General features: G+C 41.1%; 1 protein-coding gene across 15 annotated transcripts in view; it reads left to right on the forward strand.

Annotated features, from left to right (window-relative positions):
• The window catches only part of CELF1 (CUGBP Elav-like family member 1), a 58,677-nt gene that overhangs the window by 25,294 nt on the left and 14,777 nt on the right, over positions 1-18,606 (forward strand). For 7 of the 15 annotated variants that reach the window (XM_084849269.1, XM_084849188.1, XM_084849182.1 and 4 more), the window contains 11 exons: positions 5,460-5,647; positions 7,820-7,902; positions 8,198-8,246; positions 10,657-10,791; positions 10,965-11,044; positions 11,373-11,534; positions 12,165-12,246; positions 13,444-13,572; positions 15,572-15,685; positions 15,840-16,025; positions 16,964-17,107. In XM_084849269.1, the coding sequence (XP_084705395.1) occupies positions 5,470-5,647; positions 7,820-7,902; positions 8,198-8,246; positions 10,657-10,791; positions 10,965-11,044; positions 11,373-11,534; positions 12,165-12,246; positions 13,444-13,572; positions 15,572-15,685; positions 15,840-16,025; positions 16,964-17,107 (1,342 nt within the window). In that variant the 5' untranslated portion in view covers positions 5,460-5,469. Of the gene's footprint in view, positions 1-2,562; positions 2,617-5,459; positions 5,648-7,819; positions 7,903-8,197; positions 8,247-10,656; positions 10,792-10,964; positions 11,045-11,372; positions 11,535-12,164; positions 12,247-13,443; positions 13,573-15,571; positions 15,686-15,839; positions 16,026-16,963; positions 17,108-18,606 lie in introns of those variants that run through there. The other 8 variants (XM_084849250.1, XM_084849205.1, XM_084849214.1 and 5 more) reach the window with 4 other exon arrangements.

The raw sequence follows: 18,606 nt of genomic DNA on the forward strand, positions 1-18,606 counted from the left end.
AAAATCAAAAGGGGCAAGTTATTTTCTCTCAACTGATTTATTGGCTTCAAATTATTTCAAAGGAATAAAAAAAATTTCTTCTGAAAAAATTAGAGAAGCTTATAGTACAAACATAACAAATAAAAAACTGAAATTAGCAATGCATGAAATACCCTCATGATAAATCAAGCACTAGGAGAGCACAGCAATGAAATAAAATATTGAAAGAGCAGCAATAAAATAATCCCCTCAACTTCAAATCCCTGTTGAAGTAGCCTAGCTCCTTTTCCAACAATCGGTAAAGAATTACATGTTTCCACCTCCCTAGTGAATGAGTTGCACACCCTTAAGGCAACTGCAAAAATGGTCCTATTGCATCCTGTTGCACTTCTATTCTTCAGAGATGGGAATTTGAAATGCATCTTAAAAGGGGTGGGGAGATAGTGTGTAATAAAAGAACTTTACTGGCAGGTTGAAAAGTGAGCGTCACTCCCCCCCCCTTTTATCCTCATGACAACCCTGTGCGGCAGGTTAGGTCGAAAGTTGGTGACTGGCCCAAGATCTTCCAAAGACTTTCATAGCCAAGTGGGGATTTGGGCCTAGATGTCTCTCCAGGAATCCAACACTTTTAACTACACACCACATTTTCAGAATAGTTCTGAATTTGTTAAATTCAGATTTTAGAATTTAACGTATTTGATCATTTTGAGATGACAATTTAAAGAGTGTTTACATAAAATAAACATAATTACAATCCAATTTTATTCAGTTGAAAAATAACTGATCTACCTTGTTCTGATATTCCTTGATTCTAAGTGATCTCACTGTTCTCTTCTTTTAGATATGGAATTCTGGGTAACAGATTTGAGGGACTATGGAGATCACATAAGTGCTATGATTCTCAGCTGACACTATAAGAGTACATCATAGAGAAATGGAATCTCAGTTGAGGACTGTCTACAAACGGGGAATAAATGTTATATACAATCTAAATTTGATCACTTCTTTAAGAAGAACTTTTTTCGCTGTTTTTCTTAATGGATGAAAAGTGTGGGTCCCTTGCGGTAGCAGCAATCAAGTTAAATGTATATCCACACTGACTCCTATAGCAGTATTTATAGCAGCCTAGCATACAAGTCTACAAAATTTACTAGATAACAACAATTAAAACATGATTAATCCTGTCTCATTTACAATAACCTGTGTTAGCAGCAGCCTGAAAGAGAGGCAATTCTTACTTTAAAAATTACTCTGGTATTTATAGGGTTTATGAATAAATGGGCATGCCATCCCCTCAAAATAGCTCTACAGGAAAGAACTCTGCTAAAAAGTAGCCTCGCTATTGAAACTATGCATGTCCTCTAAGACAGTGTGACAGGTAGTGCTGTGGTAGGGGAGGGTTCTCCAATAATATCTTGTCTCATTGACTGGGTTCGCATGATCACTGCAGCCTATCATAGCTGATTTAAGCCACGGTGGATCATGGCATGTGCCAGTGGCCATTTTGAATCCCCAGCAGGGCATTGTCCTGGTTTGTCATGTCATCTGAAATTGGGTGGCAGGGTTTTTTTGGCAGCCCAGGTATGGATGGCATTACAAAACATGGCAACCCCCTGCTGGGGGTTGAATATTCAAAATGGCCACCAGCACATGCTGCAACCCAATGTAATTTAAATAAGCCACAGTGGGCTGCATTGATCATGTGAACTGTTCCAGTGTTCCTTTCTAGATTAGAATTGTTGGGAATTCACTGTAGTCAAGCCACTTCATTTGTATACCACCTTTCTTTAAACTTAGCACTCAAGGCAGTTCACAGCAAGTAAAATGACAAAAATAACAGCAAGAGTATAATACCCAAAATCACTCCTTTGCTATTGCAACATAACATTTCAGATTTTGCAGTATTGGACCTGCATTGTATAAAGCAGGGGTGAGCAATATTTGCCACATAGTTATTATAAACCTTGCTTCTGTATACCACTGCCAACCTTGTTCCCCATGCTCCTCCTGAAGGAGGAAGCCATATAGACCTGATCTGTACACAGACTGTAGGGCCACCATATAGATTTGGTTTTGTGGCCGATAGGAAAGCTTTGGCAAGCCATACATGGTCTGTGATCTAGGTGCTCAAATTTTTTGATACTAATTATGATCTCAAACTGAACTAGTTAAATCAGCCTTCTACAATTTGGTTTTCATTTACAACTCCTGCCATCCTAAACCATTGGTCATACTGGCTGGGATTGATGGAAGCTGTAGTCCAAAATATGTGGAGGGTACCAAGTTGGAGAAGGCTGAGCTAAACAGTAAATCTGTGCTGGAAGCAACATCTGGTAGGGTACAATCCGTGTGTCTATACAGAATTCCACAAAGTGAAAGAACCTGGAAGTCTCAGTGAATACTTAGCTTACAGTGTGTGTTTCAGTACTCTGAGTAGTGCTTCTCCTCTGAAATTCAGTGAATATCCATAAGGTGGCATGCCAGCCAGTTGACTGCCTATTATTTGACTATGGTAGGATATTCCATGAAGCTAAGACTGCCACTGTGGGTTCTCTGATTTTTAATTTTGTAACTGTAGGCTGACCCTGTAATCTGAAAGAAAAGAACTGTTCAGAATTATTCACATTAAAAGTTCCAGTAAGTCCATTCATGCTTTAAAATTAAATTAATTGGGTTGGATCTAGAGCTCACTGGAGTTCCACTCACATTGGAAGAAGGGGATTAGGTGGCCACTTTTTCCCAGTTCCTCCTCTTGCAGCCCACTGTGCCCCTGAGAAGCTGCAGTGTGGAAGGTGGTGCTGGGGGCTGCAGAGGGAAAGAAAAATCTGCAAAAATCACTGCTCTTCCCGCTTACTCCAGCAGGAAGCCTCCAGTAGATTACAGTTACCAACACAAACAAAAGAAGCCCTTCATCTATTGAGGCAAAAGTCTGAATCCAACCCATTGTTTCACAATAACAGTTAACTAACTTGTTCTTGTTAGCATAAGTATCAACCCTGTTGATAATGAAACTATTTTTTGTTGTTGTTATATTGAAGTTAATGCTTTGGTCAAAAAAATATTTTCAGTCATTTGAATTTGTTGGGTTAATCACTGCGTTGTTTAGCTTCTAAACAACCAATTGGACCAGGTTTGTACATCACGCTCAACAACCTACAAAACAGCCAATCATGGGTTGTGGAGTAAAAGTGGTGTTGTTTTTAAGCATTCCTCTCTTAGGACAGACTCCAATGCTGCCCTTGCACAAGGCCAGCCCCGGCGTTTCTGGTCCGCACATGGCCCCTAACACTTGGGGAGCGGCGACGTAGTGCTTCCAGGGACAAGCCCCCAAAGGAACAAAAATGCTTGGTTTTGGAAGGGGCAGGTCAGCAGAGAGGAAACGCCAGGGTAGGCTACGTGTGCAAGGGCAGCATTGGATTTGGCCCTTAGGCTTTTTAAAAAGTTTTTTTGTAAACCTTGAGGTTACTGCAGTCCTTGGGGTTCACCCGAGCATGTTGACACCTCTTTCTTGTTTTGCAGAGGCCCTGGTTTGGCTCAGTTTCTGTCAGCACTTACCACCTGATCACTGTTAGGGGGAGTGATATTTCAATGATGTGGAGCAGAAACGTTTCCATTTCATGTGTTCCTTAATAACATTGAATTCGTGCCAATTGCAAATATAATATTAGACAAGCTTGCCAGTTTCAAAGTTAAGAACATAAGAAGAGCCATGCTGGATCAAACCAAGGGTCCATCCAGTCCAGCATTCTGTTCACACAATGGCCAACCAGGAAACCATAAGCAGGACACAAGTGCAACAGCACCCTCCTGCCCATGTTCCCCAGCAACTGGTGTACATAGGCACACTGCCTCTGGTACTGGGGGTAGCACATGACCATCAGTACTAGTAGCCACTGATAGCCTTCTCCTCCAGGAGTTTATGTAACCCCTTTTAAAGCCATCCAAGTTGGTGGCCCTCACTACATCCTGTGGTAGCGAATTCCATAGCTTAACTATGCGCAGGGGGTTGGACTCGATGGCCTTGTAGACCACTTCCAACCTTACTATTCTATGATTCTATGAATCTCCCACCAGTCAGCTTCATGGGATGACCCCAGGTTCTAGTATTGTGAGAGAGGGAGAAAAAAGTCTCCCTATCCATGTTCTCCACACCATGTGTAATTTTGTACACCTCTATCATATCTCCCCTTACCCTCCTTTTTTCCCAAGCGAAACAATCCCAGCTGTTGTAACCCTCCCTCATAGGGGAGATCCTCCAGCCCCTTGATCATTTTAGTTGCCCTTTTTTGCACTTTTTCCAGCTCTACAATATCTTAGTGTTAATTTTAATTTTTTTCAAGTGATTATTCTTAGCAAGTATATGAGGGAGTACATATGTCAATGAAATACATATATGTCGCAGTGTGAAATGGAGCAAACAAATAGTGGTAAAATAGATGAAAAATAAAGCACTGGAAAATTTTCCACTTCACATCACTCTTGTCAGCATGGCATGAATAGTTCTTTGGTTGTTGTCCATCTCTGTTCTAGGGCATCAGAAAATTTTCCAATGCAAATTACCCTATGCAAATCAGCCTAATTTGCATAGGAAATTTTCCAGAAAATCTGCATCACCAGATACTTTTGCTTCTGAGTTTGATCTTTCTTTTTTTACTAAGTTCATTAAATGGTAAGTATACCAACTTTTTAGCAACTTCCAAGCCCAGTTTATTTTTTGCAGTAAATGTTTATTCCGTATGGAAGACTTATAATGTTCCATTTCCAAGATGCTAACTTTTCTGGAAGAGAAAACAACAAAATATATCTGGAAGAAGGCAAATGGCCATCAGACAAGTTGGACTGGTCTTTATTTAAGCCATGGTTTGTTGTCGTACCCAGGGTTTGTCTAGACTGAACAAAACATGGTTTGTTTTCTCAGTCCCTGGGTTGTTTGTTTCCCTCCTTCTTTACTTGCTCTCTCCCTGTTTCTCAAATGTCTTTGCAGCACTACAATATTGGCATGTAAAGAGGTTGAGTTTTTTAAACCACTCTTGCCCCCACTGCCTCTTTAGTTTGGCAGAACAACCCATCAACAACTTATGATTCTAAGTTTGCATGTAATGACAACCCATGGCTTAAACAACCCACAGCTTGCAACGCAATAGCAAACCATGGGTTCTCTTGATGAGTTGTTCATGGTTAACAACCCATAGTTAACCCTTAGTTTCAGGTTTGCACGTAATAACAACCCTCAATTCAACAAACCATAGTTAATTAAACCATGGTCTGTCATTACGAACCAGGTCATCCCCTCCCCCCATAACTTGATTTTCAGTGGACAAAATGTGTTTTGATTTTTCACTCTCTGAGTATGTCAAATCATCAGGTTACTTTTTAAACAACTTTTTAGTTTTAGTATACTTTTAACATATGAGAAAAAGGATTGACCAGGACACAGCCAAGGAGAACGCTTACCAGATGTTTCTCATTGACTCATGCAGCTCAAAGAAAATGAATGGCACACTGGATCATCCTGACCAACCAGACATAGATGCCATTAAGATGTTTGTGGGCCAGGTCCCACGGAGTTGGTCTGAAAAAGACTTGCGAGAACTATTTGAACAGTATGGTGCTGTCTATGAAATTAATGTCCTGCGGGACAGGAGCCAAAACCCTCCTCAGAGTAAAGGTGAGAGCCCTCTTTTTCCCCCAGTGGGAAGTTTTGGTTCTGAGATTATTGTGTGTCTGATTCACACTGTAATATGCAAAAGCGTGCATGTGTGTGGTGCTGTTGCTTTCACCTGTGTGTCATGAGTTATGTATGATCTGCATATTTGGAACATTAGCAAGAAAACACAGTGGCACGCTCTGGTTATAGAAAGGCTACATTAGGTGCCTTATCAGAGTTATTCCTCACATGCAGAAGCAAACCTGGGCTTGCCATTAAATTGACAGAGAGCTTCATCCAGCCTTGGTTCCATGAGTTGTCCCTGTATATGGGTTTCTGAGCATGTTTGCCTTATTCACTTATTTGTAGCTGTACACTTAAATATAATGTGTAGAGTGTCCCTTATTCTTGGCATAGTTCACCTAATGTTACATCATTTGGATGTCTTCTGGATAAGATTCACAAACAATCTGTGTCCACTTAACATCCAGTGAAACATCTTCAGCATGATTGGTATGCCTTTTGTCCTGAAGAACTCAGTCTTAAAGTGTGAAATAAGACTCCTAAATAGTTGCTGAAAGTTGCCAGAAAATGTATGTGCTTCTGACCTTTCATCCAGTCCACCCTTGGACTGCTAATTGAGGCAGGAATTAAGACTGTAGGGAAAAGCACACCCTTAAGAGTTACTAAACTAAAGCATCTCTTGAGCTAAGAACGAGGCACATGAGCAGTTTATTTATAACAGCAAAGGAGTTTTATTGGTTAAATTATGTGTTCTAGAGAAACTGAGGTCTGGTCTACACATGCAGTAGAATAAGATGTTAGGATCCTGAAGTTATAGAGTAGACTGCACTCTACTCTTCAGGCTGCACATGTGTGTGAAGAATTTTTTTTTAATGCTCTCCTATTGGTGGGAAAAAACCTTGCAAGTTGGAAAATATATTAATATATTGAGGACTCTCCTGTGCTAGTTTTCAGCTTGCAGGGTGGTCGGGTTTTTTGTTTTTTAAAGAGGGGGTAGCATTCAAAAATGTGATTCCCCCTTCAGTACATTCTACCACCTCATTCGGCTGCATGTGTATACTAAACCTAATTGATAAACACATTTCAGACATGAAGGTTAATCTTAATGGGTAGTATCCAGTGGTGTCCCCCTGACAGAAGCCTCTGTGATCCAGTGGAGGCTTCCATCAGTAGAACAGGGAAGGAGGTGATTTTTGCCAATTCTACCCCCCACCCCACCCTGCTCCCAGTGCCTTCTTACACATTGTTTGGGAGCATCCCCTGTATAGGGAGCTTCAGGGGAGAGGGAGAAAAGATAAAAATCATCTTCCTCCCACAGGATCATTCCGTTTGCAGAGTTCTGCTCTGTGCAACTCTGGATCCAACCCATAGACCTAGTTTGCCATGTATCAACAACACATTAGTTAAAAAAACGGATGGGTTGTCATGCACGAGTGGGAAAGAGCAGGCGCGCTGCAGTAGTGTGCCCACTTCCTCCACTTTTACTCAGCAACCCAGACTACTGGGTTCTGCTGAGTTTCTTGTCTGAAGCCAGACTACTGGGTTGTTTGGGGACAAATCAGCCCAGCAGATAACTTGTGGTTTGTTGTTGGGTTTACTACTAGGTTGTTTAGCCCCTAAACAACTCAGTGGTCTAGGTTCGGACATCACGCTCAGCAGGAGCCGATCGTGGCTCTGCTCACTCATTCCCGACAACCCATCAGTTTTTAAACTACTGTGTTGTCAATACGTGCAAACTGCACCTATGTGTTTAAATATTATGGTTAGGTATTTTACATTCCATAATTTTTTAAAAAAATATCTTGTCTTACAGAGTATTTGTGCATTTTCTTAACATTTATAGAATAGCTTTACAGCCAGAAAGCTGAAGTGATTTCATTCAGGGAAAGTTAACTCCTGGTTAGTTCAGGTTTGTACAAACAGACAACTTGGTGATTTATACATATATGGCTAGCTGTCACATGAAGGGTAACACCCCATGGGCAAGTCACTTGTATAAAACGTGCTGGAGTGTTAGTATAGTTAAGATATTAAAACATTTGTCATTCTTAAAAGATTTAGATTTTAGTTAGTGGCACCTTTTGGTCTAATGTACTTTTAGCTATCAAGTAACTTGTGCTGAAGAGGTAGTTCTTATGTGAAGTATCACAGAACTTGTTTGCTTTATAGGGTGCTGTTTTGTTACATTTTATACCCGTAAAGCTGCACTAGAAGCACAAAATGCTCTTCATAACATGAAGATTCTCCCAGGGGTAAGACAATAAGCATTCTTTCTTTAATCTTCTCTGTTTTTCAGCTGATCTGCATAAAGCCATACTCAGGGTAAAAAAATTTCTGGGATGGGGTATGTGAAATCCTTGAGTTCTGCTAACAAATGCAGACTTCTTTTTCTTCTGAATTACCATAATTAAAAGTGAGATTATAAATTGCCTGACTACAACAGCTTTCAAATGAATATAAGGTTATTTTGTAAAGGAGTGCTGGAGATATTTTGTTCTGGAACATTTGACTTTTTCTTCCCCGGCCTTAATTACTTTCTTGTCACAGATGCACCATCCCATCCAAATGAAGCCAGCTGACAGCGAAAAGAATAATGGTAAGTGTATGCAAAAAAGGCTTTCTTTGATCAAGATCAGTATATTATGTGGAAAGGCCCCTTGCTCCGGCTTAACAAACAGTAGCCAAGCCCTTCTATGTGAGCAAGCTACCAAAAAATCCCATACTGCTGCTATGCCCACTGCATAGACCCTGTCACCCTTTACTTCAGAGGCAGGAGAAGCTGGTTACAAGGGACTGAGCCCTCTCCCTTGAAGAAGGTCTATTGAGCAAATAGTGTGGGACAGTGAGAGAATAAGTTTAGGAGCCACTTCCAAGCCCTGTAAATGCTACATTCATTGCAAGGTTAAATAAAACGTATTTCCTAAGTGTAGGGCTACATTGTCTGATCATTTCACTTGAGGAGAAGCTGTTTCTGTGCTTAGAGCAGGAGTGAAGATCCTGTTTCAGCCCACGGGCTGCATTCCATTTTGAAGAAACTTTCAGGGGCCACATTCCAGAAGTGGGTGGGGCTTGAAGGCAAAAGGAGTAGGGCCAAGAACACACACAAATGCCAGCACATTTTAAAGCTCTTACTGTCGGTTATTAAGCCCTAGGAGAGACATTTCAACCTTTTAGAATGGGGGGAAACTGGACAAAAGCCAAGAAATGACCAAACGATAATAGGTGGTTGGGGGAAAGAGGGTGGGGTGAGGAGAGGGGGGCAAGGCATTTGGGGAATCCTGGAGGGTCAGGTTAGGACCCCAGGAGGACTAGATTTGGCCATCCAGGCCTGAGATTCTGCATCCCTGGCTTAGAGGAACTTGTAGGTTTTGGAACAGATTCTGAACAAAAAGGAAGTTTTCAAACAGATCCTAAAAGAAAAGGAGAAAAACAATATATTTGCTTGCTCTCCAAAAGGGATTGTTCTATCTCTAATGTCTAGTAAATGAAGATAACTTCTTAAAATATAGTTTTGTATCTACACTTACAAGCTTGTTTTGTGTTATACAACTTTCTCTTCTATTACTATAAATATTTCCTTCCGGAATGAGGTTGTAGCCTATAACAGCATATGAAGATATTCTTCGAATAGTGCATTGTGTTCAGGGTTGCAGGCTTGGTTTATATTGGAAATTCTGTTCCGCTGTTTTAAAACCCACCTGTGTTAAAGGGGAAATTAATCAAATATTTATGATATTAAAGGTACTGTCAAACTTCTTTAAAGTCTGTGGGTTTAGAGTTTTTACATTGTAGTCTCCTTAAGCTTTTTATTTTCTGTGGACTTTTACTGGGTTGGATCTAGATATTGGTACATGCAACTGGGCTGGTGGAAGTTGCTGCCTCTGTCCCCTTCTCCCTGCAGAGCTCCTCCAGCTCCCTGAACATGCTACACAGAGGGTTGGTGGACCTTGCTGAATGGGGTGAACTGTCATGCAGGCAGGGGAGGGAGGGAGGATCCCCCCAAATCGGGCAAAGGTACCTTCTATGAGTGGAGCCATTCTGACCATGGAAGGCAGATCCTGGATCCAACTCGTTCACCAGTTCACACGATCACAAGGTGGTTAACAAGCCATGGTGGCTTGTTAACCTTCCAGTCGCTTGCTGGCTAATTCACATAATTATCCTTGCCCGGCACTGCTTCTCATGTTGTCTGAACCCAGTAAGGGTGGCTTGCTGGGGTGGTTAACAAACCACCCAGAACCCATGGTCTGTTGTAGGGAAGCCGAGGTGGGGGCTTGATTTAGCAACCTGGCGCCATGAGGTGCTGCAACCCACTGTGGCTAATAAGCCACGGTGGGTTGCGGTGATTGTGTGAACTGCGTCAATATGTAATAATTTCTTATTTCTTTGTTACAAACTACATATATTCTTTAAAATATAGATATCAATGTGCTCAAGGCCAATTTGACATTTATGATTTTTATTATATGGCTTTACAATTTTTTGCACATTGCTTTGGGCAGTTTTACTGGAGAATGATGATGGATGACAGTATGCTGCTAAAAAGTGGTGTAACTTACAGCAGAGTTCTTTTATAAAGAGAGAAAACATGGCAACACAGCATTTAGTATTTGAGGCAATAATCGCAGGCTAGAACCTGTTTAAAAGAAGTTCAACTCAACGTACTTTATTAGTTGTCAGAGAAGCATATGGTGCATGTGCTGGTTGCAAAGGCAAGAGGGAGAAGAAGGAAGTAAGAAGAGGGAGCTACAGGGCAACAAGGAGATGAGCTAGACAAGCCCCTGTTGATGTAACATGTTTTCTTTTGTCCCTTGGTGTCTGGAAAGCATGCAGAGTTCCTATTATCCAACATTTGATAACCTGAAGACAACTTAACTTGGACCATCACTTCTCCTTAATCTTAGTATTTCAATCAGGAGAGTAAAAAATGAAAACTATTTTATGAATTTATTTAGCCATTGTAGATAAAAGTGACTTCCTTCCCTTTTTGTTCTTCCTTCCATTAGCAGTGGAAGATAGGAAACTGTTCATTGGGATGATCTCAAAGAAGTGCAATGAAAATGATATCAGAGTGATGTTTTCCTCCTTTGGGCAGATAGAAGAATGCAGAATTCTACGGGGTCCTGATGGCCTAAGCCGAGGTAAGCTTAGAGAGCTGGTTTGCAACTGCTGGTTTCCCTTTTAAGGATTTCCTTCTCTCTCCCTCTCTCTGCCCTCCCCCTTGGGAAGCGTTTGAAATCAGCGAAATGCCCCTCTCCACTTTTCAGCTTCTCTTGCTTGGGTAAACCTGAATTTGATCCTATCATCTTCCCAGGTTGTGCTTTTGTGACTTTTACGACAAGAGCTATGGCACAAACAGCAATCAAAGCAATGAATCAAGCACAGACCATGGAGGTAAGAAATGTCACTTTGAGTAACTGGGGGTGGTGTATTTGATACTTGCAAACCTTACAGTTGGAAAGAGTAGATGATTCTTTGTTTTCAGTCCAATGTCAGGCTCCTACAACTGCATTTTTCTAAATCCATTGTTGGCATCCCTTGGTTTGAACCCCCACACTTTGCGCGTGCACATGCACGTCTCCAATTTATGAGAAAAAAGGATGACATACGTAAAATGCAAAACAGAGAGAAAACAACTGAGTTGTAATTCTGGAGGCTGGGAGATTATTTCAAGGGTATTGGAGTGATGCATAAAGGTATAACTATGTGAATTATATTGCAGGGGTGTTCTTCTCCCATCGTAGTGAAATTTGCAGATACCCAGAAGGATAAAGAACAGAAGCGAATTGCACAGCAGCTCCAGCAACAAATGCAACAGATCAGTGCTGCCTCCGTTTGGGGAAACCTGGCTGGACTGAACACACTTGGACCCCAGTACTTAGCAGTGAGTTAACTTGGCAGTTTCTGTGCAAATTCATTCCCCAATCATTTACCAACAGTTATAGCTTGTAGTACAAATATCCTCATACTGAGGTTCTGTTGAAAAACTCTGGATTTGTTCTAATATTTCTTGGCTATGTTGGTGAGTGTTTGTAATTAAGATGTGCCTCTAGTCACTGAATTGTTAGTTAAAAGCATTCACGTGCTTACATTGGTAAGGAGGAAACTGGCCATGCATGGTAAGAACTGGACTTCTAGAGGTTTTCATTTATGGCATAAATAAGGAAAGGAGGCTTTGTTTTCTCCATTTAGTATGGTATTAATTTGTGTGTGGTGTTCACTGTTGTGTGGGGCATTTTATCTACAGTTACACAATTAGTGGCGCACTAGCCATGATTTGAGGGAGAACATTTTTCCTGGAGTTGCACGAGCAATTGGATTTTCCCCTTTTAATGGCATTCTTACTGAAGTCTTTGGAAATGCCAATACTTTGTGTGTAGCTTGGCATGGTGATGGCGTGAGAAGTGGGAATTCTGCTTGTGACGGCGCTCTGGCTGTGGTGTAGTGCAGTGTCTCCCAGAACTGGAGCCAGCCCTCATTCTCACTCTTGTTTTGTTTTTGGTGTAATGTCTAGCTTTATTTACAGCTCCTTCAGCAGACAGCAGCCGCCTCCTCTGGGAATCTCAACACACTGGGCAGCCTTCACCCCATGGGAGGTGAGTTTCTTCTCCCTATGCTTCTTGGGGTCTGAAAGTAGGTTCAGTATTAAAGTGAAAAAGAATAGATTATGGAAGGTTATTAACAGAGCATGTGTGATATACTAATATCAGCAAAGATTGATCTTGATTGCCTATAAGAGACAACATATGATTAAATGTATAGATAATTTAAAAGATCTTGGCTTTAAACTGGAAGGGGGCTACAGTCCATCAAGGAAGAATCAAATATGTATTTAAGTTTTTCAGGAACTGACAGGTAGTGGTAATGGAGAAGAAGCTAGCTTGAACAAAAATAAAAAGGCAAGATAACCATTTATAAAATAAGATGGTATATACATGACAAACTGAATTGGGAACAAAGGGCAACTGGCCAACAACCAATATCAATACAGTAAATAAGGGTGAGAAAAGACCCCTCATTATTGGTATTGAAGGGCTGTTAGAAGGAACTGAATTATCATAATTGCTGCTTTTTCTAGACTGAAGTTACTATTAGCCCCTGTTTCCATAATATGTGGAAGTTATAGTAATTTAAAATCTTTGGCACTTATAGCTGGTTCTTGCTTTATGTGGAAAGAAGGCAGGGGGAGAGTAAAACTCCTGTAGTATGTAGGTTACGTTCATTACTTCTTGGGGTTGATCACAATCTTTAGTTGCGTTTTAATCACATCCGTTTGTTTAAAGCATTTTTACCCTGCTCTTCAGCTGACAAAGTCTTCCAGAACAGCTTATATAAGATAAGTAACAAGCAAAATAGACCCTAATGTAGTCCTACAATCTAAAAGACACACTACAAAAGAAAAAGGGAAGGGGGAGGAAAACATGCAAACTCAGCCAATACTACTTAATATTACAAGGTTCTTATAACAACCAGCTGGGGCGGAAACAGTTCAGGGAAAAGAGCAGCCATAGACAGCTAGTCTCCTACTGATAGAGTGGCCCTGCTTCCCTTCTTCTGGTGCAGCCTGATGGAATGGCACATTGTTGCCTGGGTTGGTAATGATCCCAGAATTATAGGTGAGAATGTCAGGAAGTGTTTTTTCTTCAATCAGGGGTAGTAGGCATGTGATTATCATGTTTCAGTTTTCTACCCCAAAGCGTCTTCTAAGTGGTGATGCTGCTGGATCCATCGATGACCACCAATGGTTAGTGGTATAGGAACATACACACTGTGCATTGATTGATATGTTGCAGGGTTGAATGCGATGCAGTTACAGAACCTAGCTGCATTAGCAGCTGCAGCAAGCGCAGCTCAGAGTACGCCAAGTGGTACAACTGCACTCAATTCTTCCAACAGTCCTCTAAGTGTGCTCACTAGTTCAGGTAAGAGCCATTTCTTGATATAATACTGTGTTGCAAGCACACATGCCTCGTTTGCAAGCAGGATCATGCTCCCAGGAACCTTCTGGAAGTGCGATCCTGCTTGCAAAGAAGGTGTACTCTTGCCACATGCCTTGTTACCTTGCAAAAGCACTATGTTTGCCTCTGCAGCAATTGCACAGGGTATAAAAACAGCCATGCAGGGGGCCCATGTGGCCTGCAGGCTGTGTGTTCCCCACTCCTGTGTCAAGGCCACTTCACACATGACAATAGAGCCAGCTACCAATGATTTAATGATTAAATCATAAATTACCCTTCAGGGAGAATGTGATTTGTTCTGCTTCCCTAAAGCATTCTTCTGCAGCATGCATGTGGTGGTGGTGGGAAATTAATTTAGGTGGCTTCAATATACAGGGTAGAAGTTTGTATATGCTATGAGTGAAATCCAGTGAAGTAATTCTATTGTCAGAACTGCTTCAGTCAGTGTAGCTGGGGGGGGGGCTCCTTCCCTCCCTCCTTCCCTCCCTCCCTCCTGCACATCCTCAAAATCTCCAGGTGGAGGACCCTCAGGAGGAGGTTATGTCACGTGAGCAGTCTTCCAGTTGCACGGATTTGAGAGCTCTTTGCCGTGTGTGTGTTTGTATGTGTGTCACAAGTCCACACATGCCCGCGCGCACACACAGCAGTGAAGTTCTTGGTGTAAACCTGGCCACTTGTTCTCAGTGTGGGGCAAGTTTTGCCCTTATTATATCAGAGTTCCCCAAGTGAAGTGCTGTACCTCTTTTCATTGAAGTGAATGGCAGCTTTTTCACTTATATGGAAGAAAATTAAGTGGCTTATTTAAGGACATAATTAAAATGAAAACTAAACCTACCCCTGGTGACCCAGTTCGTTGCAGTGGTGAGACAAGTTTTGCCTCTGCTAACTGCCTGTTTGCCTTATGCTGTGGAACTTAATAGGAGTTACAAGAATCTGCACTGCCCCTTCTTGGATTCAGTTTTTTTTAGCTATGCTAAAATATAATACTAGAGTGTGGCAAAGGATCAGTACCCAGGAACTCATTCTGTATGTCATGATCAGCCACTGAGACGTCAACCTTTTTGAGATGATAGCCTAGGAAATGAATGTCAAACCTGGTACAAATTCTTGTCAAATCAGTTTCCTTTGTACAAATTGACAAATCCACTTGCCATCTCACCAGAGGCAAGTGCCCCTATATCTCTGGCAAGCAGGACATCTGACATCACACAGATCCCTACCCCTGAGGTCTTATTTCCATTGTAGTTTCCGTGCAGGTAAGAAACAGCAGGAGGCCTTCTGAGCAGTGCTGTTTCTTGTTGTTGTTCAGTCGTTCAGTCGTGTCTGACTCTTCGTGACCCCATGGACCATAGCATGCCAGGCCTTTCTGTCCTCTGCTCTCTCCCAGAGTGTGCTCAAGTTCATATTCATTGCATCGGTGTTGCTATCTAGCCATCTCATCCTCTGCCGTCCTCTTCTCCTTTTGCCTTCAATCTTTCCCAGCATCAGGGTCTTTTCCAGTGAGTTTTCTATCACACACTAGTCACGGGAGACTTCTGTCTATCTCCAAAGACATTGTGCATACCAGAGGATGCAGGGAAGGGGATTGGTGATGGCCTTAGATAATGGGTGGCTAGTAAACTAACATTTATGGATTCTTGTCTTTGTGTCTACATGCAAGGCACTAATGAAACACGGTTTCCAGTCAGCATCCCAAAGATTAACCTGACTGAAGTCTTCAGAGTTCCATACAATAAAGTGAAACATCATTAAATCTGAATATTCTGGGGCCACACCAAATAAAATCACAACTGTAGACCATTGGGGAATTACTAAATTTTAATTTTTGTATTTTAAAGTATTCTCACCATGCCTTGTTCAAACCATTAATTCAACATCGTTTTCTGGGCATTTTGGAGAAGGTAGTAAGGCATATGATATTGTTGAAAGCTGTAATTGGTGTTTAATTCTCTCATTTTAATAGCAGGTTCATCACCCAGTTCCAGTAGCAGCTCCTCTGTTAACCCAATGGCTTCTCTTGGGGCACTTCAAACATTGGCAGGGGCTACTGCAGGCCTCAATGTTGGCTCTTTAGCAGGTGAGTTCAATATAAAGAAAGAATGCCATCCAGAATGAGCCATCTGTTTTGCTTGGACCAAAGTTGTGTCTCAACTTACTTTAGTAATAAAGTATGTCTTAAACTGGATGACAAGCCAATCACTAATAAACATTTATTCCATTTTTCTGCGTAGGAATGGCAGCGTTAAATGGTGGGCTAGGCAGTGGTGGCCTATCAAATGGCACAGGGAGCACAATGGAGGCCCTAACTCAGGCCTACTCTGGGATCCAGCAGTATGCTGCTGCTGCATTGCCTACACTCTACAACCAGAGTCTGTTAACGCAGCAGAGTATTGGTGCAGCAGGAAGTCAAAAGGAAGGTAGGTGGGAGGCAGTGGTGGGAAGGTTTGGTTTTGAAGAGGTAGGAGTCCTGCGCCCTATGCCTGATACTGTACAGAGAACATTCTTTTCCAGTGACCTAGAATTGTAGAAGCCATGGAAAAAAATATTCTGTTAAAATATTATTTCCCTCTCTGGCCTCATCCATAAAATGATTCTGTTTGGCTCCTGGCAAACACCTAGGTACTATTCTGTGCCTTTCACTGGACAAAGAGATGCATTTCATTTTAAAAGTCAGTTTTATTACTTATATTCTACCTTTAGAACCATCCTTAACAATACCTGATCTTTGAGAAAGTAGATTGTGGCTTTTATATATCATTTTAAGTGTTCAAAGCATTTCATATATAGTCTCCTTAATGTGTACAACAATTCTTTAAGGTGGTAGGCCACTGCTATTATTGTCATATAGCAGATTTGGAGGTTTGCAGTGAGGTCTGAATTGATAGAATAGTGGTTTGCCTAAGGCTCACCTAGTGAGTTTGTGTCTGATCTAAGATTTGAACTGGGAATTTCGTGTTTCACAGATCACACTGTTAGCCATAGTTACACCAGATCCAATAGACATTGAATTTATTGAGAATGTAGAGAAGTAGTGAAACTAGCTTTGTGTCCATGTATTAGCTTTCAGAATTTCTTTCGCTTTTGTATTTAGATGTGGCATTTTCCTATGGGCTGAAGACAGATTTAAATACCAATATTGAGAAGACTCATTTTAAAAAATCTATTACATCCAGCTTGGGAGAAAATGGACAGCTTTTTCACTGACAAAATAATGTTTCAATTTAATGACTCTTGGTGTTTTGTAGAACCAGTTCTATAGAACTGAATGAGTTTTGATCTGAGCTTTGATACTCTGTATTAAGACCCAAGGAGTTGTGCTTTCTTTGATATTTGTTTCTAAATGGATGTTTTAAAGGTCCAGAGGGAGCCAATCTATTCATCTACCACCTGCCCCAGGAATTTGGGGACCAAGACCTGCTGCAGATGTTCATGCCTTTTGGGAATGTCGTCTCTGCCAAGGTTTTCATTGACAAGCAGACCAATCTGAGCAAGTGTTTTGGTATGTTGGGTTAAGTCATTAAAAAAAAATATTTATTTACTTTTTTGCAGAATGGGAGAATAGAAATACTGAAACCAATTAAGAGAGGAGAGGGCTTTCGCAAAGAAGTTGAGGAGGAGACCCTTGAAAATAGCAGAGAAAGGATAGTTGTTTAATACCATCAGATATGCAGAAATGTTAACACCCTTCCTGAGAAGAGACATTTCTTTAAGAACCCCCCACCCCCAGGATAGAAGGGTGCAACCCTATGCAGGTTTAGACAGAAAAAAGTCCTACAACTCCCAGCATTCCCCAGCCAGCATAGCTGGGAGTTGTAGGACTTTTTTCTGTTTAAATCTGCATAGGATTGCACCCTAAATTAACCTTTGAATGTACAGCTCGTAAGAACAGGAATCCTTCACTTCTGTGTTAGCATGCCATGAACATTAGTAGAATAACTTGGGCAACTTATTTCTCCCTTTGCCCCTCTTAATGAGATCCAAACCTCAGAGCTTGGACATAATTGTGGGTCTTCCCCCTTTATGAAGGAATAAAAAATAAAAGTTAACTCATTTTCTTTAACCTTTTGGGATTCATCAGTTAATTGAGATATTTGGTTACAAGGGCAGGCCTGCACAGCTTGAGAATTTACCAAGTAGAATGCAACCTGCCAGCAGTATGTCTGGCACATACTTAACAACCACCCTGCATTGGTTTCTTTTCATTTCAGTATAAAATACAAACATCTGTGTGATCATAAATGATAGTGACTGAGAAATTTCCACAGGGTCTTAGTAGTAACTATAATTATCTGGGTGTCTGCAATAAATTAAACACATAATTTCTTTTATACTCATATAGACAGTTTTGCCATAATGGCTTATTTGTAGAGTGTGTTTTACTATGCACTTATTGTGAGGACAGATGATACTCTCTGGTATTTAGCATGATATATTCTGGCAGAAGTAATCATGTACAAAACTAGTTCCTAACTGGTACGTTGTTAGTAGGAGATAACAAGAGTATTACGGATCCAGTGGCACATTTATCCAGGTTAACCTTTCAGTTATTTTCTCACTCTAGTGCCATAATTTCTTTGCTACCAGACAGGCCCACCACGTGTAGAAATAACTACCTTCCTTTTTATGGAATTTTCAACACAGTTCTTGGGTTTTTCCAGCCCTAGGTAGGCAGCAAAAATAGAAGGCGTATGGAATACCTGATAGATGAGCATATGTGGTTGATGAGTCCATGTTTGGCTTGGTGGATCACAAGTATTACAGGCCTGCTATTATGTTAAAAGACTATGAGCCTGTATTTTTCCCTTCACTGTGATTGGAGACCTTTGCAGGACGTAGCCTTGCATTAGTGCTTTCTATCCAGACATGTTAATAATGGTCACTTCCCTCCCTCATCCCCTAGTTGCAGTATCTCAGTACTGGAACCCCTTATGTATAATGTCTTTCCAGTCAGTTATCAATATGTTGCAATTTGCATTAGCTTAATATGAACTCAGGATA

Source organism: Heloderma suspectum, chromosome 1 (assembly GCF_057233095.1).
Source record: "Heloderma suspectum isolate Gila_16-S chromosome 1, 16-S_ref, whole genome shotgun sequence".
Taxonomy (NCBI): Eukaryota; Metazoa; Chordata; class Lepidosauria; order Squamata; family Helodermatidae; genus Heloderma; species Heloderma suspectum.